General features: G+C 32.1%; 1 protein-coding gene across 1 annotated transcript in view; it reads right to left on the reverse strand.

Annotated features, from left to right (window-relative positions):
• Window positions 1-18,673: 18,673 nt before the first annotated feature.
• The window catches only part of LOC143231378 (DNA (cytosine-5)-methyltransferase 3A-like), a 67,635-nt gene continuing 59,771 nt past the window's right edge, over window positions 18,674-26,537 (reverse strand). The window contains exon 22 of the mRNA XM_076465923.1: window positions 18,674-25,810. Within this exon, the coding sequence (XP_076322038.1) occupies window positions 25,576-25,810 (235 nt within the window). The 3' untranslated portion in view covers window positions 18,674-25,575. The remainder of the gene's footprint in view (window positions 25,811-26,537) is intronic.

The following is a 26,537-nucleotide window of genomic DNA, read 5'->3' on the forward strand; positions in this document are numbered from 1 at the left end:
CTGTGAACATGAAATAAAGTTTTCAAAGCATGCAGATTATACATCTTAAATGTAATTTTAAATGAATAAATATATTTATTAATAAGATGTCATCTTCACGATATATCAGAATATTTTGAATAATTTTTTGTAACTCGAAAATTAGAGGCAATCCGTAATTTTTCAACATTATTTTTAGAATCAACATCATCAAATTCCTCAGAAGCAGTTGCATTGTTTTTTCTAGTTTGTGTGTAAAAATGTCCTTTTGTAGCTGAGATAAAAATATATTATGAGATGTATGAAACGTCTCTCCTCACGCAACAAACACATTTCTCAGCCTTATAGACTGTTTCACATAAGTAACAGAAAGTTCTTAGCAATGCATCAGAACAACTTGTAGCTCTCATTTACGATTGCACAGCTGATTTCAATGAGATTGATTAACATCATATCTACTGTAAATCTGACTTTACCATCACTCAAAAATGAACTTGATGAGGTTAGGTAACATAAGATCTATTGTTCTATGTGATCATTTTCACATATTTCTCTTGGGTTTTCTTAAAGGTAAATTAAATTAAAAACATCTCTTCACTGAAAAGGGATACACAATGGAATCATTACCTTCAAGACTAGAGGCACTGGTGCAACATATTAAGACATCTGTATATCAGTATGTATCTGAACGAAAATGTCCACCACTATCAGTTAATACACAGAAAGAAGTTTGAAAAGTATTTAACTTTTATTATATGGCACCAAGTAAAAATACTAAAAAAAATATTTATTCAGGTAGAAATTGGAGTTTTGCAACTTTAAATAATATTTGTTTCATATGCGTAAGAAGATAGAGTTGGAAACAACTGATTTTTAGGGCAAGATTTCCTAAGACATTATGACACTGACATGTCAATAACCAAAGGTAAGCTGCATATAGAAATGAAGACATTTTGAGGGAAGTCTGCCTTCAGTTTTATGGACTAAAACAAAAACTTATGATAAGTCATTGCTGACTCATTCATATAATCAGGTGCCTAACGTGCATTGAGCAGAGCAGTGAGGTTACAAAAATTTACATATAACAGCACTGTTAATTCTCCTAGTGGTGCAGTAAAGGTTAAAACTGAAATAAATTTAAGCTCTATGAGACAAATAGGTATTATCGAAAATAATAGTATTCCAAATAACTGACCAGTGGCCTTAACTCCAGGAAAAGGATGAAGAGGTCAAGTCCTGGGTGAATGTTTGCAAATTGACTAAGCACACCATGAAAGATGTATATACATCCAATATCCAACAAATGCCTACCTGATTAGGACAAAGTAGGATTTGCAAAGTAGTTATTGGCAGATACAAATAGATGAGAATGATAAACAAACAAACAAAAACACATTTCATCCTACCATCCAATATATAACAGTTCAATTGGATGTCATTTGGTTTATTCAGATTAAGGTAAACTTTAGATTGATTATACAAAAATATAAAAAATTATGTTTCCACTAAGATGCATCTTATCTCTGCAAAGAGTCAAATGCATCATATTAAAATTATTTTGGAGCCTCAACACATCACTATAGTAAATGTTATTGTGTCCAGATGTGCTCTATCTTACAACTATCTATCTTGAGAATAGCATCTTACAGTGTATTTTATACTAAAAAGACTACAGACTGTCATGTTGAAAGCACACAACTCCTGCTTACATGCTTTCCATAATCCAATTAGTGTATGAAGATCACTTTTTCACCACACATCTCAACAATCTGGTTATCTAGAAATCCATAAACACTGCATCTGGCGACTTGAATGGTATTTATTTGTATGGAATAGCATGAAAACTCACTTAATTCTCTAGTTTCTTGATGTATAGAATGGTTGAATGGAAGGTGTGACTGAAAATCTTACATCAGTGAAACCATACCATTTTGGCCTTGTTTCCAAATGCTAATCCTTCCTTATCATGTTGTTTACTATTGCCTGAGACACGAAATTACATTTTGATCTTTGTACTCTGAAGTTTTTACATTGTTACAAGATACCAAATTTTGGTTACCATGAATGGGTTACAACATGTTCAGGTCTCTGTCTCAATAATCTTGGTGCCTTAACCTTATTTATATATTTTCAAATGTTATTAAGTAGCTTGTAAATTGTAAATCTTGATTTCAGCACATATTAAATGAGTGTATGAATTTTTGCATTGGAGAGTATTAATAAATATTTATTTTCCAAAAGTGAACAACTTACGGTGGAATAACACTATACACGTACCGTAAAAAATCTCAAAATTTAGTTCTGATATATGACGTTCCACCGCGACTTTATATCAGTTTTGTAGTCATGTAACTAGTTTATTTGCATATTCAAAATTGTTTTAGTATACCATATTCAACCATATAGACCTTTTTCCCGAACTAACTACCTCTTTCAACATAATGAGCAATTAATTACACTCCGTTCACAACTAACATAAAGAATTTCATGTGTAGTGACAATAAGAACACATATATTGACAAATCTAAATACCATTTAAAAAACTTAGTTTCTCAAGAGTTGGAGTCATTCATTAGTTCGTTAAGTGCAATCTCATCTCTTTCTAGGATTTTAAGTATAAATTGAATTGTACACACTATATGCATCAATACATAACATGACCCTTGTCTGTAATGGTTGAAAATAGATCATAAGTATCACAGTTGTTTGATTTTTGGGTAAACATAAACAAATATTTATTAGAATTTAGAAACAAAAATTTTGATAAAACTGCAGTTTTGTGGTTTGTGTAACGAAAAGATGGGAACTAATATTTTAATTACAAATGACAACTTCCAACATTATCTACAGGCTAAACAATAGCGTTAGTAAGTATGGTTGCTAACTAATGGTCGTTAAATATGTGAAGCTTTGCCTAGGGTTTGATCTTCTGTAGTTCTTACATGATTTCTAACATAATTTAACTACACCTACCAATAAAACATTATTGTTAACAAACTTCAAACGTTGTTTACACTTTATAATGCTTGTTTTACGTTATTGAATAATTAGTGTCTTACTTTTTTGTTGTTGTAAACCACAGTATTTCTAATATAGAAGATAATGTTCGATTCATGTTAGGCTTTTAACATTTCCGAGCACCTAGTGCTGACTGAACCATATAACGTGGAAGTTCTTTCACTGATTCTTCAAGATTGTAAGATTGCGTTGTATTTCAGTTTAAACCAGATTTAGTTTTCATTTTGATTTTTATGGATTATTTTATACAAAATTTATTAGTGTAGCCATAAAGGTTTAGAAGTTACTCGTTCAAGGTACTTATCCACAAGTAAAACGTCCAGACAACAGCCTCGAAGGTTTAGCAGTTACTCGTTCAAGGTTCTGATCTACATGTAAGACGTCGTTCTTGAAGGTATTCGTTCAAGGTGCTATCCACAAGTAAAACGTCCAGACAACACCCTCGAAGGTGTAGAATTTACTCACTCAAGGTGCTGATCTATATGTAAGAAGTCCATACAACACGCTAGAAGTTTGTCGGTAGAGGTGCAAGAAGTCCAAACGATAGTTTCGAAGGTTTAAAAGTTATTTACTCGCTTAAGGTGCTGATCTACATGTAAAAAATGCAGACAGCAACCTTGAGGATTTGAAAATTGCCTAATGTAATTGTAGTTTTGTGAAGGTTTTGAAAAGTCTAATTGGACGTGATTTTTGACATTTACTTTATTTCGATAATTTCAGACGTTTTAATGTAATAAAGAAATTGTTTGGTTGATAGGTTTTTGAATTTCACACAAAGCTACACGAGGGCTATCCGCGCTAGTCGTCCCTAATTTAGCATTATAAGAATAGAGGGAAGGCAGCTAGTCATCACCACCCACCACCACTAGTGGGACTGATCGTCACATTATAATGCCCCCACGGTTTAAAAAGCGAGCATGTTTACTGTGACGGTAATTCGAATCCGCGATCCTCAGATTGTGTTTCGAATGCCTTAACCACCTGGCCATGAAATAAGATAAAAAAGTAAGTTTGCTGATTAAACCTATTGAAATTATATTATTGCTGCAATCATCAGGTTATGTGAACAGTAAACATCTTATTTTTAAACTAGGTGAACACTGATGAATTAAGACTGTTGGGAAAGGAAATTTCCTTTTTGCTAACTTCGTTTTTCCTCATGTGACAGGTTTCACATCTCTATACTAGTACTGAACTGAATTCCTTACCTTGCAGCCAAGGATAAACTTAGGTACTGATCCTGGACAACTTATAGCCTAGAGGATCATCACAATCCGGATTCCCTAAGAAAACCTCTAATAAACTGGATGTTGTTTTCATCTTTTTCTATGTGGCCTTCAGTAGTGAGAGGCTATGGTGACGTGATTACAAGATGACTATAGTTTCGAAGCTTTTCTTGATTTTTTTAAGTTTAAGAATGATGTCAAACAAGTACACATGTGTAGGATCAATGACTAAAAAATTACATCAGTCACAAAAACAAGCTTGAAATATTTGTATCTTACAACTTCGTGATTATCTATGTTGTCACTGTACTCACTCTCATCAACACGTTGAATGATAATGATAAGTCAAAGTTTAACAAAAAGAACAAGGAATGTGCCGTTGTATTTTTGAATTTTTAAATGCAAAATATACAAATGTATGACGAGTTGTTCATAAGAATAAAAAATTATTATCCGATAGATATTTAATTTGAATGTTTGAATGTTTTATTTTGTTCACTCCCTTGGCTTGTTCTTGTAGTTCAGGGTAACCAAAACAATGAAACATATCGATTAATGATGAATATAAAGAAATGTTGTGCATTTTTCTCACTGTCATTTAACTTTTTTTTTTTTTCCAGTTATCATGGGTATGTATCAGCTAAGATATGAAATATAGTGAATCTACCTACTGCTAAAATAAAACCTTATTTAGAAAGTTGTGTAAAATAACATTCAGGGAACTTAAGCATATTAAGAGATGTATTACTTGGAAAGTGTAAGACTTGGGAAAAGATTATTTTAGAATTTAGAACAAGCAAGTTATAAAAATAGTTATAGAAATATTAATTAAAAATTAAACAAGTCAACTCACCATACCAAAGCTATAAAAAAAAACAAAGTCAAGGGAGCATAGATCACTGATGAAATGACGGAACTGACAAAAGTTAGATATACTGTACGAAAAACACATAAAATCCCTTTAATAAATATTACGAATATAGTTTTACATATTATGAAAATTAAATTAATCAAACCATAAAGAGAGAAAAAAATGTGTTTAGAAGATGAATTTTAAAATGGGAAAAAGATATAAGAAAACTGAAATTTTGCTAAATTGTTAGAAAAGTAATGAAAAGCGGGCTGGCAAGATTTGTAAATAAACATTTTTTTTTTCTGCAAGGTTCAGTATGGACTTAGAGAAGGTGTTAACACTGAACAGGAACTGTTAAACTTTACTTAAAGTATTTATGAGTCTTTGGATAATGATAAAAAACGAGTGTATTTTAGAACTAGAAAAGGCATTTGATACAATATCGTATCAACTCTTATTACATTTATTTTGAATTTTGCGTAAAGCTACACGAGGGCTATCTGCGCTAGCCGTCCCTAATTTTGCAGTGTAAGACTATAGGGAAGGCAACTAATCACCACCGCTCACTCTTGGGTTACTCTTTTATCAACAAATAGTGGGATTGACCGTCATATTACAACGCTCCCACGGCTGAAAGGGCGAGCATGTTTGGTGTGACAGAGATTCAAACCCGCGACCCTCAGATTACAAGTCGAGTGCCTTAACCACCTGGCACGCCGATCCTCTAATTAGAAAAAATATTTATACAAAATAACACATGTTGCAAAATTAGAAAACAAATTTATTGATGTGAATATAATAAAACATACTGTTTTATATAGTTCTGTATATAGGACCATTTTTATAATGAACATGATTTACATGATCTAAATTTAAGTTGTGAAATGTTTCCTAACGATATAGCATTAATTCTGATAATTTAGAATAACTAAATTTGGCTTGCAAAAGTTGGAAACTGGTTGTTAGAAAATAAACGATATATTAACATGAATAATAAAAATATATTTTTGTAATTAAAACTAGAATTATTATAAAGGAAAATGATTTAAACTTGTATATTTATAAATAATAATAATAAGTAACCACGACTCGCAAAACACAAAACATGTTTATAGTTTATATGCATTTCGTTTGAATTTTCGTTATTTTATCATTTTTTACATATGCCATTTAATTTATCTATGCTGGCCCGGCATGGCCAAGTGTGTTAAGGCGTTCGACTCCCAGTCGCACCAAACATGCTCACCCTTTCAGCCGTGGGGGCATTATAATGTGACTGTCAATCCAAGAGCTGGCCGTGGGTGGTGATGACTAGCTGCCTTCCCTCTAGTCTTACACTCCTAAATTAGGGACGGCTAGCACAGACAGCCCTCGAGTAGCTTTGTGCGAAATTCAAAACAATTTAATCTACGCTTTCTTGCATACACTATATGTTAGATCAATAACTCGTAGTCTGTTCGAAAATATTTTCGGGATCAGAGAAATACACTCACTAGAAATAATTGGAATGGAAGTATAAAAATACTTAAGCTTACAAACTGGCACAAATTTAAGCTGGAAATAGCATATGAGGGAAATTGGAAAACACTATGATTTATATCTATTAAATTCTATTATTAAATATTTGTTAAGCATCCAGATGTTAAGAATTATTTATTTTTCGTTGATACTTCCAGTAATTCAGTATAAAATGTTGATGTGAGGAAGAACTCGATTAACAACAACCAATTATTTCATTATAGATAACGTTATACAAGTACCATATAATTATATGGATGGAACAATTTACAGCAGGTATATTTTACTGAACGTATTTCCTGTAAATCTCTATGAGACCTAGCACGGCCAGCTTGATAAGGCACTCCACTTGTAATCTGAGGGTCACGAGTTTGAATCCCAGTCACATCAAATATGCTCGCCCTTTCAGCCGTGGGAACGTTACAATGTGACGGCCAATCCCGCTATTCGTTGGTAAAAGAGTAGCTCAAAAGTTGGCGATGGATGGTGATGATTAGCTGTCTTTCCTCTATTCTTACACTGCTAAATTAGGGATGGCTAACGCAGATAGTCCTCGTGTAGCATTGCGCAAAATTCAAAACAAACCAAACTGAACCAAATTTCTATGAATACATAATATATTATTATTATGTATAAAGTATTATGTATCATAAATAATAAAGATATTATTTACAAATCAAAATTCATGTTTATTCTGATAAAATACAGCTTGTTAAAATAAAATTGGGAAGTTTAGAAAATGATAAGATTTCTGTGCCGAACAATATTTTCCCGAGGGTTTTAAAGGAGGTCAATGGTTGGAAATCTGAACTACTTGCCACAATTTGTTTTTAAATACTTCAACAGTGGGCAAGTACCAACAGATTAGAAACTGAAAATGTACCTCAGAACGGCTGGTACGGGGACTAACACTTTTATTGATAGGAGAGAACAGCCTTTCGATCTTCCTAGGTGATCTTCAGGTTAAGAAAGAAAGAGTGTTTGAATGTATCCTTGCTGGACACATGCCTCAAGGACGAGAGTATAAACAGGTACGGGATTGTAGAGGGCGTTACAATTGGATATTGGGTTATTAATTAGTATAGGTATAAAGATGTTCATTTACATTGTTTTAATTTTATTCTTAGTTTCTGTATAAATAGGGCTTCTTTGATTTTGCGTTTCTTTATATTTGTTTCCCTATTTAGTATCTGGGAGTTTTCAATGGTTATGTTGTGTTTATTTGATTTGCAGTGTTCAAAAACGTGTGAAGGTATTTTTTGTGTTATTTTAATCTAGTTTCCATTTTACTGCTTGTTTCTTCAATATAGAAGTCGTGGCAGTTGTTGCATTGTATTTTATAAATTATGTTGGTGTTGTGTTTGTCAGTGTTATTTCTACACAGTATGGACTTTAGTTTTGTACCTAGTTTTGAATAAATTCGATGTTTACTGGAATGCTATGTTTTGTTATAAGTTTTTTTCCAAATGTTGGTTATTTTTTCGCTGATGTCGGGAACATATGGTATGCAGCAGTATAAAGTTTTGTAGTTTGTTGTATCTTGAGATTTATTGTTGTTTGTTTGTTGTTGGTGTTGGTGTATAGAAAAAATTAATCTTGTTAATTTGCCAGGTCTTTGTATGCAACTCAGAAATACTCAAATTATTGTTGATATTTCTATACAAAGCCTGTTTGTTGTTGTACCATAGAAGTAACAAAATCAGGTTGAACAATCCACCACAACATTCTAAAAATACGATTACAATCAAGCAACTTATTACTCTGAAGTATGCTCAATTTTTCTTTCTTTATGCTCTCATAAGTGTTGAATGCTTTCGTTCCACAAGTTTTATTTAGACTTAGATAAATAACTTATACGCTTTATAAGGAAGAAAAGATCTACATTTTAGGGCGTGGAAGAAATACCCTTTCTCTGCAGTCCTGCTACGCCCTTTGTTGTACCTCTCTGAAACATTTCTGAAAAGCTCATCTAGTACCTGAAAGATTAGGTCACTCATATAAAAATGTATCAACTTTCCTTCGTGGCTTTAGCTAAGCTAATACAAAGACTTAGATTTTGACATATAAATATATGTCACATCACAAAAAATTTAGCACTTGATAAAGGGCTTCTATAACTTTTTTTCTTGTTGTTTAGCTTTCTTCACACATGGTTTACTAGGGATATCGAAACCTGGTTTTAGCCGTTATAAGCTTCCAGGTTCATAAATGAGCCACTGAGAAGTAGACTTCTATGAGATTGAAAAATAAAGGGGTGGGTCTTTTATTAGTAGTAATCTATTTGTTGGTAGGTGTGAGAAGTTGAGCATTTTTCTAATAACGAAAACTTTTGCGGAGTGAAAGTATTTTCTGAACTAGAGAAGTATAATAATAATTTACTATATTTATTATAAGACATTAGTATTAGGCTTATTGTAATTTCAACACTACTATCTTTATTCAGTTCCTTAGGGTTTATCAGGAAGAAAAGTGAATAATAGTATTTCAACCACGTTATGCCCGCTATATTCATTGCTGACAATGTGTTTCACCAAATACGCAGCTCGTCAGACCAGCTGGAATACACACACACACAAAAGTAGTGATCGAAACACTTTTTATGTAAGATAATTGTACGATAACAAATAGCATATACAAACAGTTTTCAGGCCATTACTGAGTGTTACGTATTATAATATATCCTGGACGAGTTTCCGATTTATTATATCACGTATTACGACTTCAAGTAGCCTAAAATTTGAATTTGAACTTAAAAGTTAATTGAATGTCACTATATATCAAATTTATTATATTTGCTAACAAAATTGTCACACACAATTTTCTTTCTTAACACAAATATATTTTAATATACAAGTAATAATGCAATTTATAATACTGGCTATTATAAATAATAATTTATATGAAAGAGTTTTACAAACTTACAAACAATACTGAGCATTTTATCTGATCAGGAACTGAATCTTTTGTTGACAGTTCAAGACGAGCGAATTAATTTCACCGGTGAGCTTTTTATTCTGAATTTATACCTCTTCGTAGAAATACTAACGTCCGAAGTTAATTCACTGAAGTTAAATGATTTGTGAAGTTCAAAATCTAGAACGTCCCTGGTCAGATATCATTTGTAGTTTTCTGATAAATAAGCGTTTATCACAGTTATAGGTTCCGGAACTTATAATACACTAACTTTAGCAAATCAACAATAATCTTATATTTCTCTTCGCATGTTGCAATGACTTCTTTTTATGATCATTATAATATTAAATTCGTTACATGTGTTTAATTGATAATTTATTTTCTTCACCAAAACTTGAATTTCAGTAAATAAAATATAATGTGTAAGCTTGATATATTATTTGATTCGCTATTCCCACTGCGAAGGATCAGTTTTTCCGAGTTCACGGCCCTTCAGTGCTGCTTGGAAGTGCTAAACAAATAAATAAAGTAGGCTTGATATAGTAGTGGAATTTAAGCAGTTTATTTAGTTTCTATTGTCTTTACACGAATAATAAAGTTGTTATACTCTGCTTATCACCGATCATTACATTAACGCCTGAATACATCACTGTGTAAGCATGTCAAACCGGAACAAACAGCTTCGGTACGAAACGGGGTTTAATATACGTATCCTGAAAAAAAAAAGAAAAAAAAAAAGCAGCAAGCAAGCATATTTTTTGTGTATTATAGATTTCTAGCCATCGAAACACTCTTGTTTCCCGCTGGAACAGCGGTAAGTCTACGGATTTACAACCCTAAAACAAGGGGTTCAATTCCCCTCAGTGGACACAACAGATAGACGGAGCGATTTTTGCTATAAAAAAGACACAAACTCGGAACTTTTGCAATTTGAGCGTAGATAAAGGGCGCTAAATTAGTCAGGCTAATTCTGTTTCTAGTGAACTCTATATTGAGTGAAATGCGTCATCGGAAATGGATAAGGGCAACGTTGCATGATTTGAATACCATTATACACCTTTATCCTTTAATATCTCTAAGAGACTAAATGGAGAATGTTGTGTTAAAAATATAATAGGCCTAATACTAATGCTGTACTTTCTAAAATTTATTCACGTTACTCTTGGCTTATAATATATTAAATCATCACCATACAATATACTTATAAACCCCCTGGTTTAAAGTAATTTCTGACATATTCAGAGATTTGATTTGTTCCATGATTTTCAGCACCCACTAAAGAAATTGTTCCGACATCAATCCGAGAGTATATATAGAGAGAGCAACAACAGCGGCAAGATATAGTAATTACTCTGTTTTGTCTTTATTGTTTAACACACAGCGCAACCTAGTTTACCAATAAAATGATATCATTACAATATAAGAACACCGAACAACTTTGTAGCACTTTCAACTCTTATAGTTAAAATCACACATGTGGCAGCTATAATGACGAGGAGACGTTTCTCACATAATGTTATGATACGATGATATCTTATGATAGTGTGGCATTTTTTGCATTGTCTACAAAATCCAAAAACAAAAAAAGGTTATTTTTCAACACTCTCTCCGTTCAAATACAAGATAAGGTATCCATCCCGCAACTACCCAATTTTTAACACTTTTAGTTTCTTGCAACTAAACGTTTCCATTTGTAAGTGTTAGTTTTTCGGCTTGATATGACACAGATATTATTGATTAATATCCCGAAGACAAAAATTCGTTGCTATGTGTTCCTTAAGTTCCAATATAAGTTGCTAAGTCAGCCTTTTCAACTTCCTCTAAAATAATCGATATAAAAGTGATTTGTTTATTTAATTTTGAACAAAGCTACTCGAGAGCTATCTGCAGTAGCCGTCTCTAATTAAAAGTGATATACTAGAGAGAAGACAGCTAGTCAATACCACCCAGTGTAAATTCTTTTACAAACAAATAGTGGGATTGACTAGTACACTATATTGCTCCTATGGCTGAATGTGTGATCATGTTCAGTGGTGGAATTAGAATCCGCGTTTCTCAGATTGCGAGTCGAAGGTTCTAATCACCAAGTCATACCAGGCAATAAAAATAATATATTTATAATCAAAACGACATTTCGGCAACTAAACTGTTATCTGTTAAGTTTGTAAATTTTTATTTCGGTTTAGAAGCATGATTTATTTGCAATCGAAGCTTATTTGTAGTCAATTAAAACGGTATTTCTTGTACAATTTCTTAATTATACAATATCAGTTTAAATAACAAGTCATTTAAAACTGTAATTCAGTTTAGAAATATGAACTATTGTTGTGTATTAGTTTACTAACAAAAATAAATTTATTTGTTCATTCAAAATCTGTGTACGAGAGAATCCTCAAATGCGTTATTATCTGGGCAGTTACATTTATCATATATGCTAGATGTGTTTACAGTGATAGCTGAGAGATGATAGAGCTGTAATCATGCATCCTAAGTAATATCTTTAAGTGTTATTCTTTTTTTAAAAAAAGTGGTCTTTTTTAAAGTAAAATAAAAATAAAAACACCAGCGCTTCTGCTACAAAAGGGGATCATCTGTAAGTCAACAAGAGAGAGCTCTCGATAACTGTAGCACGTGAAATCCTTTTGGGCAAGATTAAAGCTAATTAGTCTATGAAATCTTGGGCGTGGTCAGATACATCAGTCGAAAGGGTTTGACATCTTGAGTCTAAAACTGTAATTAGATCTCAAGTCGATTAAGATATGACGGAGCTATGAGCTAAAAGTTTGTACTTGATAAAACGAAACAGACTCGAAGCTCTTCTATGATCTGCTATGCCACGGCTAAAAATCAATGAGCAATTACAATTTTTAAGTAGCATGTCGGTTTTAACATATTAGTGAGAATGCAATATAAACAGTTACAATATGAAAATATAATTTGTCTCTTTTATGCGTGCTAATTGTCTTATGTTCACAAATGAAAGGATAACTAGCATTATTGTACTAGAACAATAAAGATTTTCAAATTAACAATTCAGTGAATTAAGTATTTCATGTTTTCTTCCCGTGATACGTAGAAGACCTTAATAAGGTTTTATTGCTTCCCAGAAGTGGCACAGCCGTATGTCTGCGCACTCACACTGCTAGAAACAAGGTTTTGATGCTCGTATGGACAGAGCACAGATAGACCATTGTGTAATTTTGTGTTTAATTCTAAACACCCAGTCAACAAGGTTTTATTAAGAACCTAGAAGTTGTTTCAGGTTACCAATACTTTCGTAACAAATTTTATAATTATAGTTAGTGATTCAAATAGCACATGCAAATACAGTCTACCACTTACAAAGCAGTTAAGAGCCAAGCTTTAGCAGTGATTACTATATAACATCAGCAGAACGTGTACCAGACTATGGATACAGGGTCTTTGGCTCATAACACTTATTATCCAAAAATAATAATAATAAAATTGCACACCTCACTTTGAGACTCTGATTGCGTTTTAAGAGTGACAGTCAGATCTAATTATTGGTTCTGACAAAAGTATGCGATAGTTGGAAGTGGGTGATGTTAACCATCTGCCTTCCTTTAGTCTGTATATTTAAAGTCACGAACAAATATTGCAGGTATCTATCCTTCGAATACTGTTGTGTGAAATACAACAGACAAAAAAAGTAAGTTATATAAAATAATGAGAAAACATGTTGCTAGCAAGGACTTGTAAACACCCATAGTCTTGGTCAAAATGTGTGCATACTGTTCTATATTGATGTTATTCTCTACATACGTGAAATAGTTATTGAGTAAATGCTCGAATAATAACAGAGAAGGTAGCGTACGATCGGATAAACATGTACGAGATGCTATTCTGGTCTCTATAAGTTGTTTTAGACATTTGTTTGTCAAACACAAATACAAACTTGTTTTGTATAAAAGAGTGTGCTTTTCATGCAATCAACGCTTTGTTCAGTTTCCTAGTATCATTGTAGAGTCTTGTCTTGCCACGTGCAAGAAGTTATAGGGTATCAGATTGTTTGACTGTCCAGAAATGGTATAAAACGAACGGTCATTACCAGAACAGTGGGGTATCTTTAGTGTAGTGTATCCAGAATTCTGAAACGTCATTGGAGTAGAGGAAACGTTGTTCCAGGAAAGGCTACTAGTAGACGCTGAAATATTACTGCCCAAGATGACCATGTTTTAATCATGCATGTCCAAGTGAAAAGAAGTCTTGCAACACCTTGCGAGAGATATGGCATAAACGCCTTCGTTCTAGACTATCCAGAAGAACAGTGAATAGGACACTGATCAAATACAGCTATTTTGCAAGTAGGGCTATCTACAAACCAATATTAACAATAACTTAACTCCGCCACTGTGTTAGTTTGGCATGCCATCTTGTAGCAGGGACACTGGAGACATGTCATCTGTTAGCTATACAAGACTGTTCAGTTTAAGAATTATTATTTATTTTATTTAGTGATTTGATATCTAACGACTGTGTAATTTTCATAATAACAGTGTTAAAATTTAATTATTTTAAATGTGATTGTTATTACAAGTTTCGTTACGTTACTCTGCACGAGCGATACGTTGTACACACAATTTACTTGTTGTACTAGGCTTTCGTAATTTTATTCGAAGCTTCTATGTTTTTCTCGTTATATATAACACTGTTGTTACAAGATTTTCCTGTTTCCAATTATTATAAATATGTTCAGATACAGAGAGGAAGTAAACAAGTCAGTGAAGTGAAATTAGCCTGCATGTAAGTTTAGCCAAGCGATTTCTTAAAATCAGTTTCACAATTTGTATTGTAACAATATAGATATAGAATAATAACTTATCTTGTCAAAGGGTGTTCTAAAGTAGTTGAATCAGCCCGTGTGGACTTTCATGAAAAAGATATAATTACTTAAACCTCTGGGTACAACTGTTATAACCAATAGTATAATGAAGTTTTATTATATATGTCTGACTTGTTTTGAATATTTTATTTCAAAACAAGTGGATTGTGTGCAGTTCGTTTATTGAAGAAACTTATCACTAACAAGTCACAGGCACATACTGTAAGTGATCCGTCCCCTATAAAAACCTAATATCTTATTTTCAGGTGAGTGCTGTTTCCAATTTTTTAAAGCTAATGGCATGAATCGTGTTCATTGTTTGTCTGAAGAAGAAGTGATTGAAGAGAGAGAATTAAGATTATTTATCCCATAAGAAACACACAGGAGGTGGTGCAGTTCAGAACTGGGCAGTTATTCATCATTGTGGGAATACTGCTCTTATCGCATCCAAGTCGCGCTAAACATGCTCGCCGTGGGGCGTTATAATGTTACGATCAATCCCACTATTCGTTGGTACAAGAGTAGCCCAAGAGTTGGGGTGGGTGGTGATGACTAGGTGCCTTCCCTCTAGTCTTACATTGCAAAATTAGGGACGGCTCAGGTTTCTCATCCTGGTTGGGGATTGTGCAGTAGGCTAACAATCTGCTCACTTAAAAAACCAGCTTGTTAATGAATCCGCAAGCGATTGCGGCCCTATGTTCCTTCATGTAATCGAGTGGCATAATAATAAATAATAATATATAGGTAGTTTATATTGTGAATGGCCATCAGTTCTAAACTAGCATAATGCCTATAACTGTACAAATAACCATACCATATTATTTTCATCACACTCATTCAGATAGATTCTGAGACAAGATATGGAGCTAAAAAGACCTTTCGTTCAACGTTCCAGGAAGATGGTGAAAGCCTTCGCAACCGAAGTCTGCCTACGCTCTGTCGCATCAAACATGCTCGCTCTTTCAGTGACGGTCAATCCTACTATTCGTTGGTAAAAGCGTAACCCAAGAGTTGGCGGTGGGTAGTGGTGACTAGCTGCCTTACCTCGAGTATAACACTGCTAAATTAGGAATAGCTAGCGCAGATAGCCCTCGTGTATCTTTGCTCGAAATTCAAAAACAAACAAACCAAACCTGCCTACGCCGACTAAGATGAAAACACAGGAGAAACAGACTCAGACGCAGCATGTAACAACATAAGATTTACACTACTGACATGAAACCAGACGACATGAAACACAAATACGAATACCACAAAGACATAAAATAATTCAAGCTAATATCCCCATCGAAGAAGAGGCAGCCCCACATAACCCATAAAGAAGATTTATATGCTCAACGTCCCCCGCTGGGGCAGCGGTAAGTCTACGCATTTACAACGCTAAAATAAAACCAGGGGATCGATTCTCCTCGGTGGACACAGCAGATAGCCCGATGTGGCTTTATTATAAAAAAAAACACATGTACACGCTCAACGAGACACTTCCAGCTGCCGTATTCTTCCAACAACCCTCAACCAGTGACACCGACGACGAAAACAACCGAATCTTCCTCAGCTTGAACTCGCCTCTCATCATTCCACTTTATTTTAAATTTAAAACGATTGTTACTCATACATGTTCACTGATCCTACTTTTTCCCAATTTCTGATTCTTCCAACACGGTCTACTAAATCGGTGCCCCCTGGTAGTACAGCGATAAGTCTACAGATTTACAACGCTAAAATCAGGGGTTCGATTCCCTTCTGTTGGCTCAGTAAATAGCCTGATGTGGCTTTGCTATAAGAAAAACACACATTAAATCGGCGCCAGGACCGTGAAAGTGGATTTTCTCGGGGTACTTCCATTTTCCCCAAAACACAATTACTCTGAACATAGATTTATAGATCTTCGACCTGGAACAGGTTGTTTTTATCTGTATAATTATACATAAGCATTGTGATTAAAGTCTCTTTTCGAAACCCCGTCACACCAAACATGCTCGCCCTTTCAGACGTGTGGGCGTTATAATGTTACGGTCAAAGAGTGGCCCAAGAGTTGGCGGTGGGTGATGATGACTAGCTGCCTTCCCTCTAATCTTACACTGCTAAATTAGGGACGGTTAGCGCAAATAGCCCTTGTGTAGCTTTGCGCGAAATTCGAAAACAAACAAACTCTCTTACCCTCAATTTGTTTTCAATTTTGCGCTTGATTTAGCCATAACTATTCCTTTGTCTAAATTTTAAGAATATTTCTAGAACTTTTAGGCTTACTTGGAACTGATTCTTGACATCACAGCCTTGGTTACCTGCTAACATCAACTTCAAAAAGCACGAGCTTTCTCCGACTTTCCTCGCTGGTAAATAATAATATCTTCAAGACCTATCTAAAACTTACGATCTTCAACGTCTACCTTTACGGTTTTACCACGTGCTGTACAAAGAGGAATGGAATATTTTTGACGGCCCCTGATTTGTCTCTCCGAAGTTTCTAGTGGACTCCGGATGAATTTAAACTGAAATAATTACTACGACTGGATTCACATCTAGCATTAGTGTGATGAACTCGCTGATGACAAACATACAAATCAAAAGTTTAGCTGGTGGAAGCTGTTCTATGTAACAGATGAAGGCTAAGTTTCATGTTTTTTTGTAGAAAGTATGTGAAACTTACACATTTAATAATAGAAGTGTTTGTATAAAAAGTCCATGTTTTCTAGGATTATATTAACTAACAAGAAATATGTTCTTTACTTGATACATAAAAATACATTAGAGATTTTTACCAATGATCTAGCTGTACACGTACGTGCAAATGTGTTACCTCCACAACAGTGGGATGCATAGTAGTGTAAACTGCTCCCTGTAGAAAACCAATTGCTTAAACAAGAGAAATCAAAAGGCTGAAATGAACATCATGATTCAAAAACGTTGGTGTGAATAAAGCTGGAAGAAGGTGTTGTTTACAGAAAAATCCAAATTTCAGGTAATAATCAACAGCAGTTTGTTCAATGGCACAGAAGAATCGTATCATGGTCAATATTTTATAACCACAGTTAATCATGCTGGGAGACCAATGAAATGTAAACTGCATGTCTTGATATAAATATTATTCAAGCGACATGGGCTTATCCGGAAACTGGTGTCAAATGTTAACCCGGACAAACTTTACTGTATCTTGAATATTTACGATTCCTGCATGCTTCCGTAATTATTTCCTCTACTACAGGTTACCTAAAAATCGTGGAATACTGCATTAGAAGCTTGGAACTGACATAAAAGTGGAGAAATTCCACGACTATTTTCCTCCAACCCTAGCTCTTGTTATATATTTTTCGGTTATAGAAACGCTCTCCCCCTAACTATAAACTAGTAGAATTAGTCATACGTTGAATTAGAAGTCGGTTAGCAAAGTGAGAAACTTTATTTATTTGAATAAACGTTTGTCTTATTTGTACAACCGTAAATTTGTATTGTCTTTACTATCCATGTTTGAGTATTACTTTGCATAGCATTTCCGTGACTCGCGTTTTGTTGATACTTGATTCAATCTGCCAGATATTAATATACCATACTTAAACTAAGTCTTATCTTGGAATACGATACAGTTTACTTACTTTTACAAACTGATTTTTAATAGATACAGAGTATGAATAAATATTATCCAAATCATTAAAATTTTAGAAACTAAATCTATTCTTACTTGTTCCTTTGTGTGCAGGTTGTCTCAGAAATACTCACTAGGTATAACGGGCTGTAATAACATATATTTTTCACTACTGTTTTTTGCCATCGGTACTTTTTGTTTAATTCTGGTATTATAACTTGAGTACTACCAAAGTTCTACACAAAATTAATAAAAAATGTTTTCAGTTTGTATTGTGCAAGTTTTCTCCAAAGCACTCACAATTAGCTAGGCCTAATTTACTGTAACAACATCGTACGTTTTTCACCGTTATTGTTTTATTTAACGATAATACTGTAATATCATATATAACATTATAATAATAGTATTATTTTATTTCTTCATAAAAAATAAAAATTGTAAAAATGCAAGTCACGTTATTTGTGAAAAATCCAAATTTTGTAGTTCATATATACTAAAAATTGTGTGCAGACACAAAATATGGTAACATTGTGTAGTTGACTTAAATATTTCTAACGAAGTTTCATTTCAAAGTAAATACTTGAGTTCATTTAGATAAAAAGTACTCTTACAAAAAATTTAACATTTGCGTCATTTCTGTGCGATGCTCTTTGTTATAACAAAAACATTTTTTTTGTGAATTGTCTTATTATATTTTCTATACAAACTATCTACACGAATAACACACACACACTTCTACGTTTGGTTTAAAAACTTTCATTTATACCAAAACTGTCACATACACATCACTACGTCGGTACAGCCCCGGTTAGCATTTACCATCAAAAGCCTATAAAGCTTTAAATTATTCATATTTCTGAAAACGTATAAAAACAACAGCAGCAACGACATAAACTTGACCAATACAAATACGTTTCTATATCACTAGATTATGTTTTCTTTCAGTACAATAACATCACATTAAATTGCTGTTGCTTTAAGAATACAGCAAGTGGTACTGGCAGTGGTTTGTCAGGTTTCAGCAAACCAGTAACTTATTTCACCGGTTATCACAAAGTACCATTGCACATTCAGCACTCATATGATAAAAATCCTTCAGTACACTTTTATTCTATGACGTCCATTTCTTATCAATTGATGAATAGAAAATTTTAGCATTTTGAAATGGATTTTCTTTGCAAAATAAATTTTTCCAACAAGTAATAACATCCGAAACATTCCTTTGAAATAAATAATCAACAATCTTCCAAGCTCAAATTGCACCCTGTTCACTTCACACGTGTGTGATGGACTATTCACACATGAACTGCTCCCAAAACACAGCAGTAACACTTGTCAAAAGTTACTTTACATTAAACTATCTCTATCATTACTGCTATTCAACTGTTTAACTACCGACAATTTCAAAACAAAATTACATATCTGAGCTCTCCATCCTGCTTCTGATGCATCTAAATATTTGCTACTACTTAAAAATATGAAGACGTTATCCAAATAATTCAATTGACATTTCTCTTCTGTTTCTTATCAGATTTCCTTTTACTTACATATTTCAACAGCAAAACAATTTTAGTACGGCTAAAACATGTTTTAGTCACTGGTGACCATTCCTTTAATATCACTCTCCTATTGTATCTTTTGTTTTTATTACTCGCTTTAATACAGATTAAAACTTATTGTATATCTTGTTCTAGGTGATCACAATGAAATGTCTTTCCAATTTAAACATTTTTAAACTATTTTTTTACTATAAACAACTTTCCTAATATATTGAAATCTCATCTTTTTCACAGGACAGGCGAGATCGCGCATGCGAAAATAACAATTTCACTTAGTAACCGACTTTGAATGTTATAACAATAAAACGCATAGGAAAGTCTACAAAATAGCGGGTTATTTGATAAGAACCATGTTTCAAAGTGAAACAAACTTATAAAAAAAGTGTGAAAACTTCACGATTCACCAAAATACCTCAATGCTATTTAACTATACTTCTTGTCCGATTTAGAAATTCCGTTTCCAGTATTAATATTAAATTATAAAACATAATATTTTTACTGTGAGCTTCATTTTGAAATAAAGATTCTTTATAAAAATAATAGCAATAACGTTATGAAACACGATATTATTCAGATTCCTAATTTTTCAAATTTATACTCACATGAAAGTTACTAAGGGTACCAAAGTAACATTATTTTAATAACTAATATTTTATTATTAATTTTAGATGTAACTAATTAAAACAGAAAATAATACACTTCTTACTTATTAAAACATTCATTACAAAAGTAATACCAACGATTTGTTTCTTATTAAATCCCGCTATTTTTATAGACCATCCTTTAACATATCTGCAAGCACATGTCTACTCTAATGCACAATGAAACAACAATTTCCATTATAATTCAATGTCTTAAATTTCTTGCAGTATCACAAAACTTTCTAAGCTCACTACTTTGATCAAACTCAAGTATGTCACACCCTACAAAAAGTACGTTCTACAACACTGAAATCTCATGAACGTTTTTAAAATAACCTCTTGATTACACCACCTATAAATAAATAAAAAACGAACATTTGCAAGGATTTTCGTGAAAGGTATAAAACTTTTACCAGTGTTTTTAGTTTTGCTATAATACTCATCCGGATGTTTATCCAAACTAGCTTTGACCGTCTCGTGAATCCGTAGAGCAAAGTTATTAAAGGTCGATTTATATTACCGCCAATAAACGGCGAATCTGGCAGTGATGTGCCTACTTCCTAACGTAATTGAAAACACTGACAACTGAGAAAGAAATATAATTTTGACATACAGAATTAACTAAATGTAATATCCGTAAAGGAAAAGTCTTCAGAACAACAAATAACCATTACGTCACGATTTTAGAGTATAATATTTAAAATAGTTTCAAAAATAAATGGAACTTGTAAAATCTGGAAACAATTTAACCACAATTTCAAACTTTAAACAGTGAAAATGAATTTAAACATGAAGCAATCCCACTTTTTAAAAAACCTCGGCTTATAATTATTTCAATAATTTTTTATAATCATTTCAATAAAAGTCAAAAACAGCAACTTAATTAGGTGATTGAAATTATTACTGAACGAACACAATGTATAACACAATTTTCTGACAATATTTCTTCCATAGCATCACATTGATTACTTACTACCCAGGTGTCTATCTAATAACAATGCTTCGCTTCTAAACATATATTAATACAAAATAAAATTAACTTTATATTAAATCAATTACACCAAGAGAGGACTGATACATTTTAAGTCTAGCTCTTAACAAGGTAACTGATCAATTTATTTCTTTACGAAATTTCAAGTTAAGGAAATTCAAAATACAATTTGATCGTATAGATCCAATTACTAAAAATGTAATTAACTACGCAACAATGAAAACTTATGGTAACAAATGCAAACATTTTAAATAACAAAGAATGTGTTTTAACTGTTTAGTGAATGAAGTAACAGATTTGAATTATACAAAACATAGTAAGTTAACTCTTAGCCAGCAGTAAAACATAACAGGCCTTACTGATCCGACATTTAACGTACTGTAGATTGACTAGGACAATAAGAATAATTTTAGAAAAAGTATCTAAACATTTAAGCCTCAAAATACAGTTGAATATTGCAACTGTATTTTCAGTATGAAAATGTCATATTTTGTCGTATACACACAAATAAAACAAACAACATTGAAGCTCTGATCGTTTGGTAAAGAATGGTGATTATATTTTTCACTCCTTGTTCAAAACAAAAAAATTAACTTTCATTTTAGAAAAAACAAGAAACTTAAGGCAAGATTTAGCTTAGCTCTGATTGTACTGATGGGCATTCAACATTCAGGTACTTATTATTAAAGAAACTATTAACATATATAAATAAACAGCAGATATCAAAATGTTGTAAAAACTAGTTCCAACTCTCAATTATTCTAACTGCACACAACTGGAATCAAACACATAATAATAAAAAAAACAAACACTTCAGCCTTCCTACAGGATGTTATGTAATATTTTCTAAAGTTTGGTGAGAAAACATTAAACAACTTCCTTACTTCAAATGTTGAACTTAAAAACAAAAATAAATTAGTGGATTTGGTGAAACTGCACTCAAAATTAATAATCCTTTAAAAAAATTATTTTTTTCCATTTCCAAGACAAATGTACCATTCAGGATACATATGATTCAGTACACTAATCAATTTATATTCTGCAACATTAAAGTATTTTTATCACAACTAATATTCTCAACTTCCAATATAAGCTGTTACAAGTATTTATAAAAAGAATAATTGGTATATGTTAGAAATAAAGTAACTAAGTTATAAGAATTTTAAAATGTAGCAGTCTAACTACTCAGAAATAGTAAATGACAGTGGAATGGAAAACTAAAACTTGCAGCATCACAGTAACTGCACAGAACATAAAAACTATAAATCTTGTTTCTCACCCTGACATAAAAAGGAAGCAATCACTAAACTCATATTGAAAACAAGATAATATATAAAACCTATCCAAAATGTTGCTTACACATGATACTGAGTATTTTCTATCTACTATAGTTAAAACAACAGATAAAAGTACTTGCAGTTCAAAACACAAACTTGATACCATTTATCCACATTAAAATAACTTAATAAAGGCCTCTCTTTACAGTTTTGTCTTGTGTTTTAATTTAATAGTTAGTTGTGTTGATGTAATTAAGTGTTAGTGACAAGATATTAAAAAAATCAAAGTATAATGTTTATAATTACTACATCTTTTTTCATATCCTTTTTGTTATTAATTTTTCTAGTTATTAAATACAAATAATTAATAAGTTTATTGTCTAAATTACACTGATACAAATGCTGTGTCATACTGAATATAGACGTTTCAAAGTACCAAAAAGAATTGGCTCTTTATTCTGTCTTTGTAACATTGAAATGTTCAAGCATACAATTAGCTTCTACATACCTGTCACCAAAATATTTTATTTTTCTGGTAAAAGAGTCAATATTTGCAGAAATTAGCTATCTTTTCTTATGTTTATATTTTGTTAACTTATCTGAGCCTGACCTGAAAAAAGTGTTTTTATAACTGTGCTTTGGATTTTACTGTCTTTATAATAAATATAAAATATGGATACTCTTATGGAAAATGATTACAAGCATTGCCAGTAGGTGAAATAATAAATATAAAATTAAGTTTCACCTATGAGAAATTGAAATGGTCAAATTTTGTAAAACATGTTTTGCACCAAAGGATTCACATTATTTTAAATTATCAATCAAAATATTTTATGTGTAATTTTAAAACAATGTCAAAAATTTTTAAAACTAAAATCCAAGTATTAGGAAATCCTACCCAAGTCTATCACTGTTTATTCCACATTTATGGTATTTTTGAATACTTCTTAAATGTTTACCAGGAATTACAACAAATGTTTTACATCAAAGAATAAAGAGAGGTTGATTAAAGTTTACACATATATTAGCCACCAAATGAACAATCCAAGTTCTTGTGTGTTGTACTTTTTCAAGGTTTGATACCCTTACACAAGAGTCAATAACATGATTTGTTAGTCTTTACTATTAACCATGAAAACCCAACATTAAAAAAAAATATATTTAAAAAAAACATTGTCTAACAATTATTTTTCAGTACTTATCTAGGAATAATCTAAAGCTACACTTTAAAAATGTATACAACAGGTTTTTTTGGCAGTTTCTAAAAAATGGCAAATACCATTTGCTTCCAACTTTACAATTACAAAAAACATCTACCAAAAGACCCAGGTTATTGATAACCAAGAGGTAAATGAACTGTAGTTGCCAGAAATGTATAAGGGTGCATGAGTCAGGGGGAAAAAATCCTTTTAAATTCTATACCTATTTGCATTGTGCATGATAAACAACAAATTAAGATTGCTACTTTATTAAAATTTGGATAAATAGTTAAAAATATAAAATTTATGGTAAATTGCATTTTGTACTAACTATACAATTAATGAGATGATTATAGATTTAAAAGCTGAACTAAAATAATTATGATGCTTTATATGACCTAAAGAATTCTCACTACAAGGCCAAAAACTTCTTATTGAGTACATTATGAGACTTGTACTGATAACGTTCAAGATGTAACAATGATTCCTAAGCTAAGCTGTACTTACCTGTCACATTTAAAAAAAACAAATTTCCATTAAAAGAGTAAATGCTGTAAAGTTCTTTGGTTAAAAAAAACCACAGTAAAAACTATTGCAACACATAAATCTTCTCTATTAAGAAGAGGTGATAACAGCAGCTGGCTTCCAGAGCCATATAATGCAATATTTTGTCATCTAGGAATAATATTCTGATGATATAAATTAAGCTTTGAGTCGCTTAACCTACATTCCATTTTTTTTACAGTAATAATTATCAAATTAAAGAAAAAAGCCAGGAATTTTTGTTTTCAGAAAATGATTTCTCGAAATACATGACACTTCCTGTTTTACATGCATAAAAATGTGCAAGAACTTTGCATTTTAATAACTGTGTTAAACAGTTTTGATATGGATCTTAAGAACCTTATTATCAAATAAGGACATGGATAAGAAAAATGACAGAGACCTAATAACTGTGTAAAGAATTTAAACTACTTGGGTTCACGTATTTGACTTTTGTTTTTCCTTCAGAGTATAACCTTTTTAACATTTTTGCTCTAAAGATGACGTATTGTAAAAATCCTATGGAACACCAGCAATAATAAGTTGCTTTCTAAAAGTGAGAACAAACTATGAATAATTTACTAAATGTACAAGGTTTACCTTTTTAACCAATATATAAATTTTCACAGGAATAATGTTAAGTTTTGTTGTATCGAATAGAAAGATAAAACAAAATGTGTGCTTCACACAATTTCAACAACCACTTAAGATGTTTCCATAGATGTTAATGGACTGACAAATATTATATATACAGAGAATAACTATGTTTCCTTCAGGAAAATACCCAATTACACAAATAAGAAATTGTAACAATATTCTCTAAAAAATACTGAACTATTCAACTCTACAGATTCAAAAAGAAGGAAAACATTTCAACCACTGAAAATGAATTAATCTAATTAACAACAGAGTGTGCAAGGTTAAAAAAATGAAGATAAATGAATGACCTTTATCCAAGACATTTTTTTATGCAACATTTTTAAGATTCATACCAACACCAGTTGTGGTTTGAATGACAAGTACTTTGCCAAGTATACATTAAATATTGATATATCTGACTGTTAACAAAATCTTACAGAAAACCATGTCTTTATGCTAAAACTTCATTTTAACTCTTGGCAAAATGCTTTCTAATGATAAAAGAAATATTGCAAAACAAAAAAAATAGACTTATGATACCCTTTAAACATAAACAAAATACAAAAGGAGGGATAATGGGTAAAATGGCAGTGTAAAAATGGGGATACCCCGAATCCAGCTAGGTTACACACAACTCTTATTAAAACACGGACAATAAAACCATGGAGGTAACATAACATATGGATTCTAAAACTATATACACAATTTATGTCCCCAAAGGGGTAACATATACTCATAATTTAGATACAGAAAAAAAAGTGTTATTACACTAACTACTAGCCACCCATCTTACTCAGGAAGAGGTTGGCATGACAACAGCATTAACTGTTGTGGCAGTGGTGGTCACTGTGGGAGAAGAGGTGGCAGGCGATGATGATGATGAAGATGGCACCAGTTTGAAGAAGTTCTTCAGAGGCATGAAAAGGTGTTTGATCACAGGTACGCTCCACGCTTTCCCAAGCAGCTGCTGACGCCGGCCAAGCGGGATGTTTCCAGCATCAGTATAATGTCTTGGAAAGCCAAAAACCCTGAAAAGGTCAGGTTTGGAGCATTTACTGTAAAAGTATTCAGTCCTGTGAAATAAAACATTAAAAATTTCGTCTAATTAATCATCACCACAGAATTACCTTCAACAGTAGTAACGAAAAGTGGACAACTGCACTGCTGACCAGCAACAACTAAAATTTTTAATACCTTCACTCTCACCTGAAAATGAAAACAATGTTGTTGTTTTTGTCAAAGTATAATTGTTAGAAGGTGATGAAATGTAATTCAAACTAAATAAAATATATTTAATATTAAAGATTTTATAATAAAATACTTGTTTCAAAACTGAAAAAAAAAGCTTTTCTTCATACAAAATGAATTTGAAGTACTTATAAATACTTGTGACTAATTTACATAAAGTTTTGTTTATAATTTAACAGAAATCAATTTCCTCTGTGCTGGTTGGACAGCAGTAAGTCTGTGGACTTACAGTGATAAAATCTACGGTGCAATTCCCTGTAGTAGATACAGCAGATTGTTCAATGTAGCCTTGCTATAAAATAAACAAACGTTTTTCCTGAAATAATCTGTTTTCTGTTCTTTATAACCTTAAAAGTTTCATTAAATGTAAATCTCATTATGCCAAAATAAAATATGACACATCTATTGAAAAAAAAAAATTTATGTTTAATCATATGATGTTAAATAACCAACTTAAAAATGAAGAGGTGTATGGAATGGCAAACACAACACAGCTTAATAATCACA

Source organism: Tachypleus tridentatus, chromosome 11 (assembly GCF_004210375.1).
Source record: "Tachypleus tridentatus isolate NWPU-2018 chromosome 11, ASM421037v1, whole genome shotgun sequence".
Lineage (NCBI taxonomy): Eukaryota > Metazoa > Arthropoda > Merostomata > Xiphosura > Limulidae > Tachypleus > Tachypleus tridentatus.